The 19,895-nt window shown below is 33.9% G+C and overlaps 1 protein-coding gene across 3 annotated transcripts in view; it reads left to right on the top strand.

Moving 5' to 3' along the window:
* Window positions 1–19,895, top strand: part of Cnbd1 (cyclic nucleotide binding domain containing 1) — a 294,076-nt gene that overhangs the window by 184,977 nt on the left and 89,204 nt on the right. For all 3 annotated transcript variants that reach the window (XM_069991806.1, XM_069991807.1, XM_069991808.1), the window contains exon 7: window positions 3,689–3,873. In XM_069991806.1, the coding sequence (XP_069847907.1) occupies window positions 3,689–3,873 (185 nt within the window). The remainder of the gene's footprint in view (window positions 1–3,688; window positions 3,874–19,895) is intronic.

Here is a 19,895-nt window from a genome sequence, read left to right on the forward strand (position 1 = left end):
ATAGATTGGGAGATCCTCACTAGTCCTATAACAGACAAGGGCCTCATATCTAAAATACACTTAGAACTCAAGAAATTAAATCTCCCAACAACAAATCCTCAAAGGAAAAACTGCCCCGTTAATAAGTGGGTTTTGTTGTTTGTGTTTGCTGGTTTGATTTTTCTTTTCTCCTTTGTCACTGTTTATGCTTTCTGTGTCTTTTGTTTTGTATGTAAGTTTATTTTCTTTGGGAGCATAAATGGGGACACTTAAGGGAGAGTGAACAAATGCAACAGTGATACTAGATAATGTGTTAAAAATGAACTGCACAACTTTTGGGGAAGGGGGTTTGGAGTGAAAAACTGAGAGAAAATGAGAGAAGTGATCCTGTTCATAAGGAATGTACTCATTTTCTGACTTAGGTGCATCATCATTACATACCAATAAAACAGTGGTTAAAAAAGAAATTGCTATTTTTCTAGAGTTGGAAATCCAGATAAAATATCATTTCTTAAATTAGTCATTTTTTAGAATCAATTAGATATTTTAACATTTCAATACACTATGTCTGTATTTTACAGAGATAATATAGGAAAAAAATAAATTCATATCTGTAATCATACTACCAAACAAATATTTGGCCTAGATTTATTATATAATGATCACATCATAAATATGTATCCATAGGCACTCATATCTTTATGTTTGATTTTTATCTTTTTAAGCACACATATAGTATTCTGAGCTAAGCCTGATATCTGTGTAGATTATATTCCTAGTTTTTCTTTATCCTAATTGAAACAATATCAGTATAGACTATACATGACGGAAAGTTGAGTAAAAGAGAAAGAAAGAGACTGACAGAATGCCACATAGTTGCACAAAGATCAGCAGGTGCTGAGAGCTGCATCTGGTAGTGACTGTGTCACTACTGGTTCTCTTATCTTGGGGAAGGATGCTTAATTTCTCACTGCCTTCAGTCATTCTTGACTCCAATGGATGTTATTTGATGCAAAAGGTTTTTATATGTAATATGTTTACAGAGGTATTTGACATAAAAGTATGCTCCAAATACTCAAAAATATTTACTGCCATCCATAGATACTAATTTTTCTCTCTAATGTCAGAATTATAATCTATTCTATCACATTACAACTTTTCACTCCTGTACACCTGAGTTTTCTCTGTTTTCTTTCTTTTATTCCTTACTAGAAATTAGTTTTGCATGAAGTGTTTAGAGCTTTGTAATGAAATCAAATAGCATGTATCCTTTTGTGAAAATATTTTTTAAATCAGCTTAAGGCTTTAGAGATTGATCCATGCTGCCCAAATCAATAGTTTATTCCTTTTTATGGCTGAGTAGCATTCAATTATGTGGTCAGAAAAGAGCTTATTTGTACATTATCTCTTGAATGAACACCCTTGATATTTCTAGCTTCTCACTTTTCTGATAAATCTGGTAGTACCAGTCTTTCACAAAAGTCATCTTTTAAACATCTCCTGCCATGTCTTAGAAAAACAATTGTTGAAACATAGGGTAAAATTGGGGCTTATTTTAGAAGAAGCAAACATCCTTACAGAATACTTATACAATTTTAATCCATCTAATAATACATAATATAAATTCAGTAGCTTCTTATCCATATCAATATTTGATCTTTCAAATTTTTAAAATTTTGATTATTTTGTTCCCATTCTGTTTCCACATAAATGCACTTAATAGTCTAATGTTTCTAAGTATGGATCATCTTAATTTTATGTTTATGAAACTGAATAAAAAGGCACAAGGAAAAACATTTAATTCACTTTCATAAAAGCATTTTAGCAATGAATTGAGCTTTAAAAAGTTTTAAAATAAACAGGTAAAAGTATTATTCAAATGCAACTCATTGTGATGCAAATTTCAGAGGTTCCCTTGCATGGACATGCATGATAGACTGCATTTCACAGTTTGCCATGCATTACATGTGTTGACAAATGTGTTAGGAGATTGGAAGAACCCTGGCCAGTGATGATGAGGTGTTGGGTCGGGTCTTCGTCTGTCTTTGGATGGATGGGGTCCAAGGAGAGGTAAGTGCGAAGTGCAGCCCCTCGCCCACCAGCCTCCCTTAGCCCAGGAGACAATCAGACGCAGAGGGGAGTCAAACCAAGTAGGAACTCGTTTATTAACATGGAGCATCCCCCTTTTAAAGCAAAAGACTGTGTGGGAGGGAGGAAATGGAACCAACCAATCACTGAAAGGCCACACCTTATCATGCACCTAGGCTTCCATGAGTTGTTTACACACTGAGCCTAAACAAATCCGGCTCTGCCCACTCAGCCTCCTCTCAGGGCCATCTTTGCTACCTGTGTTCCCCACAGATTTCCCCACAATGAGGAAATAGGACCAAAAGGACATGCTTGAATATTATACTTTGATATTAAAAGTAGTTTTTCTAGACAGATGTAGAAGCTCATATCTACAATCCCAGCTGCTAAGTAGGCATAGATTGGGAGGGCTGTAATTCAAGGGCAGCCTTGGTAAAGCCTTGGGAGACCACAGAGAATATTTACATGATCTTTTCTAAAAAATAACCTAAAGTAAAAAGAGTTGGAGGTTTGGATGAAGTGGTAGAATGTCTTGTTGCAAGTGTGAGATTTAAGGTTCAAACTCGAGTATTGTCATAACAAGACAGTAGTTTATCTACAGTAGCATTATTTAATATACTATGTCTTGAGCATGGCTATCAACTAATACAAATATTATAGAGCATTTTTATCTGTAACTTCACTTTTATTCATTTCCAATGAGTAAAGCATAAGAAATGATCTCACTACGCTTAAATCATTTGTTCTGATACTATAAAGTAATATCTACACCTGAGACATGGTAAAAGGTCCCTTGTAGTTCCTATGCCTGCTTCTTCAAAATGGGAAGCTCCAGGAGTGCTTACAATGATTTTAAGTTACCAGAGATTAAGTTGCCAGAGATACAGCTAAGCTTTAGAAACTGTGGTGGATAATAGAGTGTGAGACAATACTACACAGGAAAACAAGCATTGGGATACCCCCACCCCCTACACACTTCCTCTGTGTGTATTTTTGCTTATATAAAATAGGATAATGCCAAATCTGATTGGGAGGCAAAGTTTAAGGTTTTGTTGTTGTTGTTGTTGTTTTATTTTTCCATTGTTTGTGTGTGTGCATGCGTGTGTGTGTGTGTGTGTGTGTGTGTGTGTGTGTGTGTGTGTGTTCCTGCCTGCACTGTCTCAGTGCTGTCTCTTACCTCTTTTGGTCAAAGCTGGAGTAACACTTGAGCCATATTCCACTTCCATGTTTTTGCTGGTTAATTGGAACATTCTTAGCTAAGCGGTTTTGAGCCATAATCTTCAAATCTCATCCCACTAAGTAACTAGGATTTCAGGCATAACCATTGATATCCAGTTCATAATGTCTTAAATACATTATCATTGATAGTCTGCCCTGCTTTCTTCTTTTCCACTTGAATCTAGAAGTTCCAAGAATAGATGTGTTATGCATATCTGTCTGAAGAGAAGCCATTAAATATGCCTTTTTAATTTTTGTTATTTACATTTGTTATTTGATTCTTCAACACAGACTGCTGCACTGAATGTGTTGCCATAGAATAAACTAGAAAAAGTTTGCCAAAAATACAGCAAATACTTGTATCAGTCCTATCTGCATCTATTTTGTTTTTGTTTGGTTTCAGTGATTGGAGATGATGGATTTTATGTAATCCTTAAAGGCATAGCTCGACCTCGTACGAAGATATGTACAAATCTGACTGATAAAACTGGCTCAGTGTCCTTCCTACCTGAGAACAACACTATTTTTGATCTGCAGTTAAAAAGCTCTACACTTGCTGAGCTTTATGTACCTAAAGGAGATATAGTGGTAAGAGATGAAAATTTGCTTTCACTATAAGCACTAATGTATCAGAATTATAAACTTTGTACATACAAACAGTTTCAGAGTTCTAAAATATTCAAGACAATATATTCCCTTAAAATAGGTTATACTGCTAATATTGAACTTGACTTGATTTTAAAAAAATTAAAGAAGTATGCTTTGCAATTTTTCTTATCTACTCACAATGTTTATGTTGGGTATTTGATAACTGAGAGAAGACTAACATTCCTGGTTCCCTGGAAGGAGATGGATGACAGTGTGGAGTGGAGAGGAGAAAATAGGTGACTTCAGAAGGGAATAGATAACTGAGGAGGGGCAGGTAGATGGCTGATTACAATGAGCCTTTACAATCAAAATAAGAATATGCACCCATCATATTTGTCTCAAAAGCAATGTTAATATAATCTGATTGCATTAAAATAACTAATTCTGATATAAAAAATCTGACAGCACATAATATTTCAAGATTCTTAGCTGGTCAAAAAGTTCTATATTTTTGAAGCCATACCAAGGGGTGAGTACCAAGTACTTAAGACCAATTTAATCTGTTTTAGCAAAAATACCACAGAGGGCACAGCAGCTATAACTATGGCTGTTTTTGGTGGAGTTTGTGGTAATTGAATCTTCTCTAAACCATTTTTTTGAGGTTCAGACTTGTGAATTAAATGGCACATGATGAAAACCGTTATCTCTGCATTCTATATTTAGGCCTTTCGGAAAGGATGAACCAACAAGTTACTGATTTTCCATCTAGGGAGTGTCTAAGTTGCTTTGTAGTGGTATAAAGACCTAGTGCCACCAAAAGTGTGAAGTGAGGTGGCTGAGACCAAATAATTTCTTGCAGACATCCTGGTGCCTAGTTAGGAGATGGGAAGCTTTTCACCCAGGTCCAAGACCCAGAGGTGAGACAAGCGATCCTTTGAAATGCACATGCCTAGCTCAGGGTGAGCTAGGAAGGCTTTGCTTTAGAGAAAAGCATGTTATCTTGTTTTCATGGTGGGGAGGGTGGCCCCTCACCCCCCTCAGGTGATGGGCATACCTGGACCCCTGGAGGCAGGGGTGGGCACTTGGCTGATAGGTTGCTGAACCTGTCAGTCCAGTGCCTGGGCCTGGGAGTGTCCTGTGACCCATCCCCCTGGCCTGACATATTCAGCTCTCCATTGGAGCTGAATTGGTTTGTTGGTATTGTTTTTGTTCTTTCTTTCATTTCTGGCCTGTTTCCTAAACATCTTATGGTCTTATGTGTATTTGGGAGTTTCATGCCTTTGTATCAACTGGCTACATGCAGGCTGCTAAATGTGTAATAAAGACTCAAATATTCCATCTACCAAAATGTGGCTTCTGGGATAATTCACCTTATTTACAACATGTGCTTCAGATCAGGACCAAAACTTGACTTTTATGTATTCTTCATATTTTTTTTGCTTACAACAGGTCACCTGACATTTTATTTACCAAGAATTTAACACCACTACCTCACATGTTAAGACCTTAGTTCTTCATGATCAAGCAGGTCTGACAGTATCCAAATTTTCACTATGTCATGTCACTTAAATAATGCAGTTACAACTTTTAACTGATAATAAAAAAACTTTTAACATCATAATAATAATCTTATTATTATGTGCCATAATGATATGGTAGTCAGATCTCTGATTCTTTGTTTAGTATTGATAAGCAATTCTTCAAACTGGCAATAGTCCACTCATATCAATACACACACACACACACACACACACACACACACACTATTATCTGATAAGATCGTAGATCAGGAGGATCATTTGAATGCAATGTAAAACAAATCTTTAGACTTAATGAATAGATATAAGACAGGACCTTTAGATCTTGTGAATGGAACATAAGACAGGGAGAAGAATAACAGAGGAACTAGGACACAGCTAGATGGAGCTGGTCCTAAGGAAGAAAATATGTGATCAGAGGAAGAACAAGTTCACTGTGGCTTATGTGGACAGGATAGCCTTATCTACCTTTAAATCTATAATCTGCATGGAATTATGAAACTGGTTGAACCTTTTCATGTCTATTTCCTTGTTTTTTAAGTTTTTCCCTATTTCCCTTGAGCTTTAGAATACAAGGGTTACCTGTCTTAATGATCTCCTATGGGCTGTCTGCCGTTACAGTCTTCTGTCTCCTCTTACCAATAAAAACATTTCTCACTCCAGCAATAATAACCATTGGTACCTTTTTGTATATTCTGCCCCTCTGCATCATTAAGAATTTGCCTAATGCTAAAAAAACCTCAGAAAAAATGACACTTGAGATTTTTGCTGAAATTTTAGTCTGACATAAATGTAACTCTACCAAATGTCCACTATCCCCTATTCTTTTGTCTATCACAGCATTTTATATCTCACAGCATTTTAACCTCAAGCTGACTATTACTTATTAATGATAGTGCACCATTTTAGTCATTGTTAATAAATTATGTCATCTAATTTTTATGAAGACCTTCAGGAATAAAGAATGATAGCTATGCTTACTATCACTTGCACTCTAATGAGGGAGATTCATACAAAATTCCAGTTAATTTTTGTAGCCCAATTAAATGTATGCAAAGAGCTCTAGGGGATTCCTAAATGGGAAGGAAACAATGGGCCTAAACAGGGAAATTTTCAGTGGAGAAGGAAAAAGCATTCCAGATTAATGAATAACATAAGGAAAGGCAGAGCGATAAAGAGGTGGTAAGACAAATACAGCTTGTGAGGTAGATTTATCCCTAATTAAAACAAAACCAAAAAAAAAATCCTTGTTAATCAAGTTTAGTTTTTAAATGTTTGTTTAAAAGTCCCTGAGAAGCGTGACATAAGTGGTTGTGTACTTTAAAATGTTTGGTAGGAAATGTACTCATTACCTTGTGAATGTAACTGTAACCCCTCTGTACAGTATTCTTACAACAAAAATGTATAAAAAAAGAAAGTTAATTTTGGTTAATGTGAATTATGTATTTCATTAGAAGGAGGGAGACAGGGGTAATAAAGGAAGGTATTAAAATGTTCTTTGATGAAGGTAAGTGCCCGATTCAGGGAAATGGGTAGTTGAAAAGGTTCAAGGGATTCTTTATAGTAAGAGAGGAATGAATAAAATTAAGCAATGATGATGTTTCCAAGATGGTTTCTAGATTTAAGGACAATATTCTTGCTGTACTAACATAGTAAATATTTTGTAGTTTATTTTGAATCTATGGAAAGATATTGAGAAGACTATAAAATCCTAATAAACTAAAATAATTTTCATTTTCATGTAAGAGAGTTTTAATGAAGATTAACTAGATCAAGTAATAAACAATTTGTACTGGCTGACTTGTTATAAAAGTTTATTAATGGCTGACTTCAACTTATGAATCCATCAACTTGTTATTAGATACACAAATCCAAATGTTCCTAGATAATTGCACGCCATATACCACTAAAATTACAAATTAGATTGAAATTTATTTGGTGTAATTATTGAATTAAAATAACAAAGTATAAAGTATGTCTAAATATTCATTCAATACTTATAATTTTATGTGAAGTTTATTTTTGATTTCTGGAACAGCATGACTTTGTGTGTATCAGTGTGTGTGTGTGTGTGTGTGTGTGTGTGTGTGAGTGTGTGTGTGTGATTTCTTCTCTTTTGTTGATGAAAGATATTTTTTTCAAATGCTTTTCTAAAAATTAAAAGTTTATGAACAGTGATTTTAAAAGTGAATAAAATATATAAACCATCAGAAACAGAAGCAAGTATTGGGCTGCTTACCATAGTATAACATTACATTATTCATGTAAATTCTCTATTTTAATATTCTTTTTACCCTTTCTATTTTTAAAGAAAGCAGAGAGAGGGAGAATTTAGGAAATATCTTGTTAAAATATGTTTAATTATCTTTTGGTGGAGAACACCAAACTCACATTGATATTTTTATTTGAATTTTAGTTTTTAAAGGAATTCATATCTATAAACTAAAAAAAGTCGAGAGGCAATAATGTGTGTTGAAATGCCTAGTTCTTCAGTCAGTTTTGGCAAAGGATATACGATATATACCCTGGCAAATTTTCATTATAACAGATTTCATTTATTTATTGTCTTTAGTTGTATATAAGGGTGTCAATTCAACATGTCAGTTTGTGAGTACAATTCATCTTGATCAATGTTTAGCCACTTATCTCTTCTGTTGCAGCCTCTTTAAGTTGCTATAACAAAGTCATAAACTAATTGATCTGTCAACACTAGAGATTTATTTCTCACATTTATGACGACTGGGAAACTTAAAGTCAAGTTTTCAGAAGAGTCAGTGTCTGATGATGCCTGCATTCAGGTTCATAGTCAAGTATGTCCTTGTACAGTGGAAGGGCTCAACCTGCTTCCTTAGATTTATTTGCTGAGGCTACTAACCTTAATCACCTGGAGATGTTCTCACCTCCCAAAACAAACTCCTTGGGAACTGGGATTTCAACATGAGTTTGAATCATTCAATCCAATGCAAGTTATGAAAGCTTTGTTCGATTTGATCTGACTGTGAGGACCATTTTATTTATTCCAAAATTTCATACAAGTAGAATCTAGCGGGTATATTCTTTGTGTAATTCTATTTCTACTCTTAGTATCATAGTTTCCTAATATATCCTTATTGTTGCACATAACAATGGTTATTACAATTAATTGAAGAATAGTAGTTACAAAATAACCATCCATTATTCTATTTACAGACATTTGAGTTCTTCTCAAAATAAGGAAATTAATCATAGAGGCCTTTTTATTTAAAATGTTTCTATGTCTCTTGTATAAAACGTCTAGATGTAGGCTTGAATCCTGGCTTGGCTTTCTAGTTATTTGTCCTTGGATACATTCCTTACATAATTTCTTATTTTTTAAGATAGACATGATGGTAATAATAATTCTAATACTGTCCCACTCATAGAACTACTTTGGTGATTAAATATGAGTCATGAGTTCACTTATCAAAAGTAGGAGTCTGTAAATGTCACATTTTGGCTATTACACACTAGCAATAGATAAAAATTGCCATATATACTTTAGAGGCAGTGATTAATAGGTGATTTTTAGAGGAAAGAATATAAATAGATGTACGAAAAGAAAGGAAAGAGAAGTTTGGGCAGGTCAAGTATAAAGAAAGTAGAATGAAAACCTTGAATTTAAAATGTGTAAGAGCAGATTAGAGAAGATATTCAAAATAGTGATAAAAGCCCGAGGAAGGCTCAGCCAGACATAGAAAAGATTTTAGATATCAATAAATACAGTTAAAATTAGATTAGGAAATTGATCTAAGTTAATATTTTTGAGGTAGGGCTTAAACAGGAAAATAGAGAATTTTTAGTGTGAGTTTTAAGAAGTTCACTCTCTCATAACTGCATTTAATATAACAATTTCATCCTGAGGAAAAAATGGAAGTACAGTAGTAATAATGGTGCCCAGTATCATGTCTCATATGTGAAGAATGAAAATTAGTTATGCGATCAGTACTGTGATCTGTGAGTGACACTGTAAGAGCATGGAATGCACAGAGATTCAATTCTTAGTTGTGATTGTGTAACTAAATTAGCCTAAGTAATATGATCTCAGAAGCCCTGTAAAGTTTAGAACATTATGCTTATTTGCAATTATTTTGGTAGCAATACATTCTATCATCTGTGTTCTTGTCCATATAGGAAAAAGCAGTGTTTTTCACCTTTCTTTCTAACTGTATAAACTAGAGAGTCAGAGATTATAGACAGGTGTTCATAATTTTATTGCTTGCTGCATAAATTTAATCGTTCATTTTTAATTTTTTGTCTTATTGGACAAAGTCACACCTCAAAGATCTTTTTGTTGTTCTATGTCAATTCTTAACCATTTAGTTAATAACAATCTGTGTGAGAAGGGTCTGGGCAGAGAGGGTAATTAGGCAAATCCAATTTGCTGCATGCATACTTGAAGGAGATGTGTCTCTGGAATCCTCAAGGACTCTTTCTGAGTCAGGCCTTCTTTCAGTATGCTGCCTCTGTTTCTCCTCTCACTTCTTCATATACTGTTTTAATGGTTCTATGCAGAACTTAAATGTGAGTCTTTCTTTGACTGACATCTCAACCCCAAGGGTCAAGGTGACCTCTGAGAGTCAGAGAGCCTGGTATCAATAAAGTGTTTTAAAGTGTTCAATAAGAATAAATTAAATTAAACCCACTTTAAATTATTAGAAAAAGCTTTTAAAAATGTCAGATATGAACTGTGAAATGAGTTTTGATTCAACTTAACTGCAAGGATAGAGAATTTTAATCTGTATCAATTGCAAGATCCTATTTTCTATACCATATTTATTCTGTACAAATTGGCATGTTTAAGATATACTAATTTGAAGTTAAATATTAGCACTGGGATATTTAAAAGTTCACAACCACAAAGTAAATCTGTATTTCTTCTATGTAATGGAATGGGGATATATCAATTAATTGTCTCTCCGGTCATTAAAAAATTAGTAAATACAGCTTGTAATATATTTAAAATGAGAAGATACTTCTTTAGGGGCCCACAGATGCCAGGCAAGCACTCTCCCATTGGACCACAACTCCAGCCCCAAATATATCTCATCATTTTTACATATAGTAGCCTTTAATTTCTGCACATAATTAAAACATGTGATGTACCTAAAAATAAATACACTTATAGCAAACTTACTATCAGTTGAAAATAAATTAGAGGAAGTAAAAATTATACTGTGTATAAGATGTTTTTATAGCTTTCCTATTATAAAAGTAATAAAGGAGAGATGTTTATTGGTTTGTGTTAAATCTGTTTGCCAATGCCTTTTGGAAAAACATCATAAAACAAGAGGACTATGCTTACAACCATTATTCAAATACATTACGCTTCAAAAACATACACTTAATTAAATTTAAGCTTGTAATCAACATTTTGTATTTTCCTCAATCTTTGTTTTAAAAGGCTGTTTTTCATTTGACTTCTTTATTTGTGAAGATGACCAAATTTACCAAATGGTTCATTTGCTCTTGTGTAACTTGCTGTTATAAAGGGGATTTCCACAGTTTAAACCATTATAAGTTTACCTAAGATTGAAATTATATTACATTTAGAGATAAGAGAGTAAGTGCAGTTTCTGGTTCATGAATGTTCACTTATCTTCCTTGAAATGCCTGCTACATATTTTGTTCAGTGTGTTCATGGCTCTTGAACTGTGTTCTGTGTACTTAGTTATAATAAGAATACTGTTGACTTGCCTTTCCCCTATTGAATATGTTATAGTATGATATTTTAACACATTATGTTGTCTATGTTTCTATGTATGGTTTTATATCACTGCAAATATCTTTTAAAGCCATCTGAGTTTCTCTGTCACTAGTATAAGTTTGCTTATTATTCATATTTTATTAGAATCAAACAATTGTACAGGAAGTTTCATTTTGACATGACTATTTGTACCTACAAAAATCTATACTATGAAGGCTGGGCCACTGGTGGCTCACACCTGTAATCCTAGCTACTCAGGAGGCTGAGATCTGAGGACTGCACCTGGGCAGGAAAGTCCGTGAAATTCTTTTTTTTTTAAATTTTATTTTATTGTGTGAACATAGTGTACAGAGGGGTTACAATTACATGGGCAGGATAATGCGTACATTTCTTATCAAGCATTGCAGCCTCCTCCTTTGTTTACCCTTCACATCCCTTCCCAGCCTCCCCCCCACCCCTCCACATAATCCTCCCCACCCCCCTGCACCAACGTTGTAAAGTTCGTTTTCTACGTGACAACTTGTACTTCTCATTGTTGCAACAGGTCCACCTGTATCCTTAAATGACTTGTTTTTCCCCATCTCCTACACAAGTTATACTGACATCAAATATAGTGAAGACAGGGGCTATACTGTGGGGGAGGGACATACAAAGCAACAAAGAGATAATCTTATAAATGCGTTAGAAAGAAAAAAACATTAAAATACATATCTGAGGGTTCATTTTCCTGACATCACATTATCTGACCTTTTCCGCTTGACTCATACATATACTAGATATTACAAATAAGGGAAACCATGGGACCTATGTTTCTTTGGACCTGTCTTACTTCACTTAATATAATTTTTTCCAAGTTTTTCCATTTCCTAACAAATGGGGCAATGTCATTCTTTCTGATGGAGGCATAGAATTCCATTGTGTATATATACCACATTTTCTTGATCCATTCATCTACTGAGGGGCATCTGGGTTGGTTCCATATCTTAGCTATGGTAAATAATGCTGCAATAAACATAGTTAACCAGAAGTGGTAGAGTGTTGCCTTAAGCTAAAGAGCTGAGGGACAGCGCCCAGGCCCAGAGTTCAAGCCCCATGACTGACACAACAAAACAAAACTATGATTATATTAAAATATGTTTTAAAATAATTTAATTCACACTGTTATTGGCTTAGATGTTTGAAAATCTGAATTATACTTTCATGTCATTTTTTAATTGTATTTTTTTTTATCTTTTCTTTTTTGGTACTGGGGATCGAACCCAGGACATTGCACTTGCTAGGCAAGCACTTTGCCACTGAGCTACATCCCAGCCCCTTTCATGTCACTTATAATGAGACTATATAGTTTACATTTGTGAATCTGACTTAGACAATAATATTAACTATATAAATATTTTAAGTTAGATTCATTCCCTCATTAAATTACTTTTAAAAGGTAATTATTAATTGCAACATTAAATTCTTATTGCATGTTGATTTGTCTGTTGGATGTATAAAAATTTGAAAACATTGAATTGATCCAAATGAGACGATGATATAGTAAAACCATACTCATTGTTTTAAGGGCTTTTATCTTAGGCTGTATACTCTTAGATTGACCATTTAAAAATTTTCCTTTATCTTAAAATGTATTTTGGAGAATTTTCATTCTATTTACTTAGTAATATTCGGTTTCTCATAAGTATAAGCATTTGTTGTAAGAAGTTAATATTTTTTCAATTATCTTCATATAGTTGTACAAAGAAATTGCCATATATGAATAGAGTGCATTTTGATCAATATCTGCTTGTATACACTAACTTTATTCTTCTTTGAAATTGCTATTTTAAAGAGTTGTACAAAGGAGCTAAAATTTCATAGATCTGTTTATGAATATAATGCTTCTTGGGCAATGCAATGTCACTTTTGTTTTCCCCCCACTTTCCCCTACCCATAAGTGTTCATTGCTACACTATTCACAATAGCCAGGTTGTAGAAATAGCCTAGATTCCCTATGGTAGATGAGTGGATCAAGAAAATGTTCTACATAAAACGATGGAGGGGCTGGGGAGGTGGCTCAGTGGTAGAGTGCTTGCGTTGCATTCATGAGGCCCTGGGTTCGATTCCTCAGCACCAGAAAAAGCCAGAAGTGGGACTATGGTTCAAGTTGTAGAGTGCTAGCTTTGAGCTGAAGAGCTGAGGAACAGAGCCCAGACCCAGAGTTCAGTCCTCATGACCGACCAAAAAAAAAAAAAAAGGAATTGTTACCTATCAGAAAGAATAATGCTACATGCTAAGTTCATGTAAAGCCCACCAGATTTTTTGACTACCAGGTTTGTTGATTTGCTTTATTCAAGTGCTCACTTTATCTTTCTGAAATTTTCTAGAAATGCTATTTATGATTATCATTCTTTTAGATTTCTCATTATTTTATACAATTACCTTAGACTTTTAAGTATTTTAAGGTTTTCAAACAAAGTGAAGTGTCAAAAAGATGACACGAGAAAGGGCAAGACTTTTCTATAGGCAATCCAGCTCTGAATGTTTTAAAAGTATTTCTGGAATAAGTTTATACTTCTCATTTCCCAGGTCATAATTTCCATGGTCTTTTTCTGTCAGCGATCATATTAGAAATAAGAAGTTTTGTAGTTGTTACTGTTTGGGTTTGCAAAATCCAAAATAGATGGTGCAAATATCTACATCAAAAATTTTGAAGTCAGCATTATTCAAGAGCAGCCTGTAACTTTTTGAATACTGTTTTGAATACTTCTTAGAGTTAAGAATCTTTTTTTGAAACTTGGTTAGTGAATTTGACCTTTAATTTCTGATAATTGTCCTAAAATAGATACCTTCTATAAAGTCTGAACACAGATGGCATGGAGGTTAAGCCATTAGGACTGCAACAATGTCCACTTGACACAGATACTTCTATAATGTTTTGTCTTATTCTCCTTAGAATGATGGACTTTGCCTCTTGATTTGACCCTGAATTGTTATGACTTTTCTAAATAAGGGTAAGCATAGTTCACCACCCTGTCTTTTATCAGTGGAAATAAAAAGACTCCCTTTTTCCTGGCTAGGTTATAAGAAAAGTCTTTAAAAAGTTGAATTGACTATTTTTGCCTTGGTAATATTTAGCATTTATTCTGTCCAAATGCTGTGGACAGAAAGTCACACAGCCACAAATGGTATTATCTTATATTATCTGGAGGCATCCTTTGTCATTTTAGTGCCATCATGCCAATGAGAAGTTTAAGGTAGAACATGTCACACACTCATGCTAGCTAATTCACAGGCACTCATTTCTTATATTGTAAAGAATTCTTCTAAATTTACCTTTTTTAATGAAAGAAGCATATATCTATTCAAGTTTTCTTTGAAGAAAGTTCTATTTTGAGCTGGTAGGAATAGGTAGATTTGAGACGGTTACTGTGGAAAATACCTTGATTAGTTTGATGGACAGACGCATGTTTTTTCACATAAACTGATATATTTTTATGACGTGCCAAACAAAGACATTTAAATTAGGAGAGTCCCAGATGAATCTTACAACTTTCTAGTTTTTTCCCCCATGATAGTATAGTTAAGACTGTAATTATTCAGTGGAATAAAATCCAATTGTGAGTCAATATATATAAGTCTGATATAGGAAAGAATTTATTTTATTTATTTTAATTGTTTACAATGTAATTTTTCAATGGAGAAATATCAGTCATGTACATTTCCCAGCATCAGAATTTCAAGCCATATGTGAATTTTAGGAGTAACTGTATCCTTTAACTGACCCTTGACATTTTTAAGCTTCTTCCCCAGTACCATCTTTGCTTAGCATTCAGTGTTTTTGATGTTGAATCTGTCTCTGCATTGAGTGGGGGAGGGGCGGGGGGGGCAAGAACTTCGGAAAAAGTAAAGGGAAAGATAGCCTGTTTTTTTTGTTTATTTGTTTTTAAATCTGCTGCATCCAATAAAAGAATATATTGTCTCCCGACCTTGAATAAGGTCAGCATCTCCTGTGTGGCCACAGTTTGGCAAAGGAGTGGCTTCTGGATCATACTGAGATAGAACTGTTCTGCCAAGGGTGGGTTTTTGCACATAGATTAATGTTAATTTTACTTTTTAAAATCCAACCAAAGAGATGATAGTCACAAGCAACATATTTTTACTAAGTAAAAATAATAGTATTAATGGATCTGAAATCAAATCCTAGTCTTGCTGCTTGTGAGCTATGGGTCACTGGTGTGGCAGAGAGTCACTTAGATCCTTGAAACTATAGTAGATTACAATGTCAAAGACTTAAGTAAATGGAGACAACTTTGTGGAGACTCAAGGGACCTAGGAGACTACCAGAAGTCTGATGAAATAAAAGGTAATGTAGAAAAGAGAGAAAGGGTCACAGAAAATGAGGATACATTTTCAGGAAATAAACCCTCTATGTGTTAAAATTTTAGAGTAGTTAACATTTTTATGTCTAGTTAATGCCCTATTCAGGTTACACCTGTTCATGGAAATAGAGTGAAGCAATAAAGGGAGAAGAACTGATGGTTATTTGAGAGAGAGGAATCATAGAAATAAAGGAAAATCTTGGCTACGCTGTACTTGACTCTGATATACACAGTAGGAACAATGAGGAGGAGTGAGTCACATAAAGTTCTGGAAATAGATCGTTTAACTTCCCAGTTGGCTCAGCTTATTATCAATTATGTGACCTTCTGAAAGTTACTTAGCCTTCTGCATCTCAGAGATAATATTTTTAAGGGCCTGAGCATAAAGCATTTTATGTTTTTTTATTAACTGAAATAAAGCAAAAATAGGCTGATATCATAAGACAAATTAATGTAAAAAATGCCCATTTTATAAGTAGCTACGAAACCACACCTTTAAGAGAACAGTGTCCCTTTCTGAAAAAAAAGAAGAAATTATTTGAATAACCACACAGTTTGGAAGAATATAGTGAGTTTTGAACTCAAGTATATTGGTGGTGCTCTACTGATAAGCTCTGAGAATTAGAATAGTGCCTGAACTTCTCCCAACCCCAGGCTGTGGAGTGGACTGACCTGGGTAGAAATGAAGACTCTACAGTATTTGCCAACATCTTATGTATTTTTCAACAAATTCATCCTACCTATTCCTCCTTGAGCCACAGACTGTGATTACCAAGATTTCCCCTTTCTATGTCTAAGGATCAATAGTTTTGAAAAAAATACAACCTGTTTTATTATTTTGTTCCATACAGCATTTTTTTTTGTGCTAGCTTCATGAATCTTTCAAGTTTTTTTTCCCTGAGATACTTGACAGTTTCTGAAAACCTATAATAACAAATTCCTTGAAGTTGCCTTTCTATTTTAGTACAAGTTCCCCCTGCCTGTTGCCTCAGATAGGGCTCTGTTTTCCCAGTTTTATTTGATTCCTGATTGTTCAAGCAAAAAATGACTCAATGTTTTATTCAAATACATTTTGACATTTCAGTTCATCTCCAGGGTGCTTTTGATATCTCTGTGTACTTTGGAAGCATTTGAAATTAAACCACAAATTATTTGAGAGCTGTATAGATACGCTAAGTCTATATCTTTATGTAGATTTACTCTATTAGGGATAGTATGTGTGTGTGTAGAGATAGGGTATATACAAGCACATACTGGGAGTGGATAATCTCTGAACACCAAACAGCTTGTTTTTGTTTTTCTTTTTTACCTGTCTAGGTAGATTTGAACAGAAAAGATTATTACGATAACTAAGGTATTTCTCATAGATTATATATTGCCACAGGTTGGAGATAGTTAAAATACTGAGGCCGGAGGTTGGTACTGCTTTCTGAAATGTTGATGGCAGAAATTCCAAGTACATTTACTCATACTTAAGTAAGAATACAAGGTCCTTAAATCATATCTTATTAAAGCACAGTATAAGTGATAGTTAAACATTATTTTTATTAGCTTATTTTAAAAGCAAGAAGCAATGACAAAAACATAAAAATGAATTTTAGTTTTTTCTTCGTTAAGGCTATAAGTAAGCAGGTTGGTTGATATGCAAGTGGTTACAAATGAATTAACACAAGTATATTAGACTCTATGGAAAGCTCAAATAATATAGCTTTTTAGAAAGATTACTCAACTACTTAATGTAATGCCAAGGTCGCAGGACCCCCCCCCACAAGAAGACCACCGAGAGTCAGACTCTACAGCTGTTTTATTTAAACGGGCTGCAGCTCGGGCCTCCTCCTACACTCCGACACAGCAGAGCCTAGGAGGAGAGCCCTGAGCTCAGGATTTGTAGGTCTTATATAGGCACACAATCAACCAGGTGTTTTGATTACCACCACGTGTTGCTTTGCTAGACAGAAACAAGCACCACGTGATGGTCACTGCCTCAAACTTTAACCTTTCACTTAATCCAGGAGAACAAAGAATACAAAGAATATTTACTATTAAACATATTTAATAGTAAATATAAATACTAAAATTTATAATACAATATTTTTATAAGTGACTTGAAAAATACAGTTTGACAAAATGTAATGCTGGAGAAATTGAGAAGAGAGGAACATTGTATCTATACTACAGATAGAAGTATAAGTTAAAATTTACATTTTGGTAAACAGTTTGACATTAGATAAAGAGCTAACACAATGTTTTTCATCAAAATTTTGTGCTTAATTTATTTCAGAAAAACTACAATGTATGAAGTGAGGAGATAATATGTTTTAACACTTATGTATGTAGTTATTGTTGTACAGCAAAATACTCATAAGAATACAAATGCTAAGTGAAACAAAAAGAATACAAATGCTTACCAAGAAGAGAATGGATAGATAATTTTGAGTATAGTCACGTACAATGAAAATAAAATGGGTACACTAACATAGTTATATTTCAATGTAAACTATAATGTTTAGCAAAATACCTATTAATGTTTATTTTAGTGGAACTTTATATGATGTGATAGGTAAAATTATCCTGTATTTTAGTCTTACATAAAATTGTGCCAACATAAGCTTTTAAAAACAATATATACTAATAAGTATAATAAATTGGTAACTTTTTCTAAATTTAGTTTATGTGACCTGTTAGTAGACACACCAGCATTCATTTTATTACCATATTCATATAGAATAATAAAAGACCCAGAATAGCAAAAACAATCCTTAGCAGAAATAGCAGTGCTGGAGGAATATCAATTCGAAATTTCAAATTTGATTACAAAGTTATAGTAATACAAACAGCTTGTTACCAGCACAAGAATATGCCTGATGACCAATGGAATAGAACAGAAATAGGTCCACAAACATATAGCCACCTAATGTTTGGTAAGGGAGCCAGAAGCACAGGCTGGGAGACTGGTGCTGGTAAAATTGGCTATCCACATGCAGATAACTGAAGCTGGATTCTCACACGTCTGTCTGCACCAGATTCAATTCTAAACAGATCAAAGACCTCATTGTAAGGCCCGATACCACAAAAATATTATAGGAAGGGCATGGGTCAGAACTTCCAGAGATCCAAGATCACAACAAATCAAAGGTAAAATGGATAAATGGGATTGTATAAACTGAAGAGCTTCTGTACACAAAAGACTTAGGTAGCAAGATATATAGATAGCCAAAAAATGGAAGATTGAAACCACCTATATGTCAGAAAAGGGCCTCATATCTATAATATATTTACAGTTCAAAAAATTACCCCTCCTCAAATAAACCCTCAAAAGTTAACGATCCAATCAATAAATGATGCAAAAACTTAAAGAGACAGTTCTCAGAGGAATAAGCATTTGTCCAGTAGACACATGAAGAAATGTCCAACATCTTTGGCTGTAAAAGAAATGCAAATCAAAACTGTATTATGTTATTTTGAATGTTTTCAAAATTTAATCATAAAAGTTAAAGAATATAATTAAGAAACAAAAATCATTTTAATGCTAAACATGGCAAAAGGTACTTTTTTTAAAAAAGTACTTATTTTAAGCATAAGTAAAAATAAAAAAAATATTTTCATGTTTACAATGATATTGGATTGACACTTTATGTTTAAGATTATGCATCTGAAATGTTTTATAGGAACACATTAAATGCTGGATGAACATGTATATGCACCACAGACTTCAATGTTATGTGAAAGAAATGTTCTATTTTGAATATGAAGCCCAAGGCAGTATTTCTTATTTATATGTAAAAGAAAATAATCTATTTTTTCTATTTTTTGTACATATTTTTATTGTAAAAATATTGTATAGATGGGTTACAGTTACATGAGCAAGGTAATGAGTACATTTCCTATGAGCTTTGTTACCTCCTCCTCTGTTTTTCCCCTACCATCCCTTCCCTCCCCACTTTCCCAGCTTCTCCTCCCCAGCCCGGAAGTTGTAAAGTTCGTTTTCAACATAGTGTCTTGTAAATCTCCTTGTTACAATGGGTGAACATATATCCCTATTTCAGTATTTTATTTCCCTTCCCCTCCCCAAATTAGAAAAACTTATATACAAGATGAAGGGCACCAGAATCAAATACAGTGAAAACAGGGATTATACCATAGGGGAGGAGCATAAAAAAGAAACAAAAAAAAAATCACATGGTACATTATAAATACATTAAAAACAATAGCAAGAAAGATAAAACCTCTTGTGTCTCTATTTTGGGGTTCATTTTGTTTAACATCATCTTATATGGTCATATGTACATAGCTTTTTAGCTTTTCAGCTTGTCCTAGACACATACTAGTTATTGCAAATAAGGGAAACTATGGGACCTATGTTCTTTGCGCCTGGCTTACTTAACTTAATTTTTTTCCAAG

Source organism: Dipodomys merriami, unplaced genomic scaffold (genome assembly GCF_024711535.1).
Source record: "Dipodomys merriami isolate MVZ:Mamm:240054 unplaced genomic scaffold, mDipMer1.0.p SCAF_4, whole genome shotgun sequence".
In the NCBI taxonomy this organism is placed as follows: domain Eukaryota; kingdom Metazoa; phylum Chordata; class Mammalia; order Rodentia; family Heteromyidae; genus Dipodomys; species Dipodomys merriami.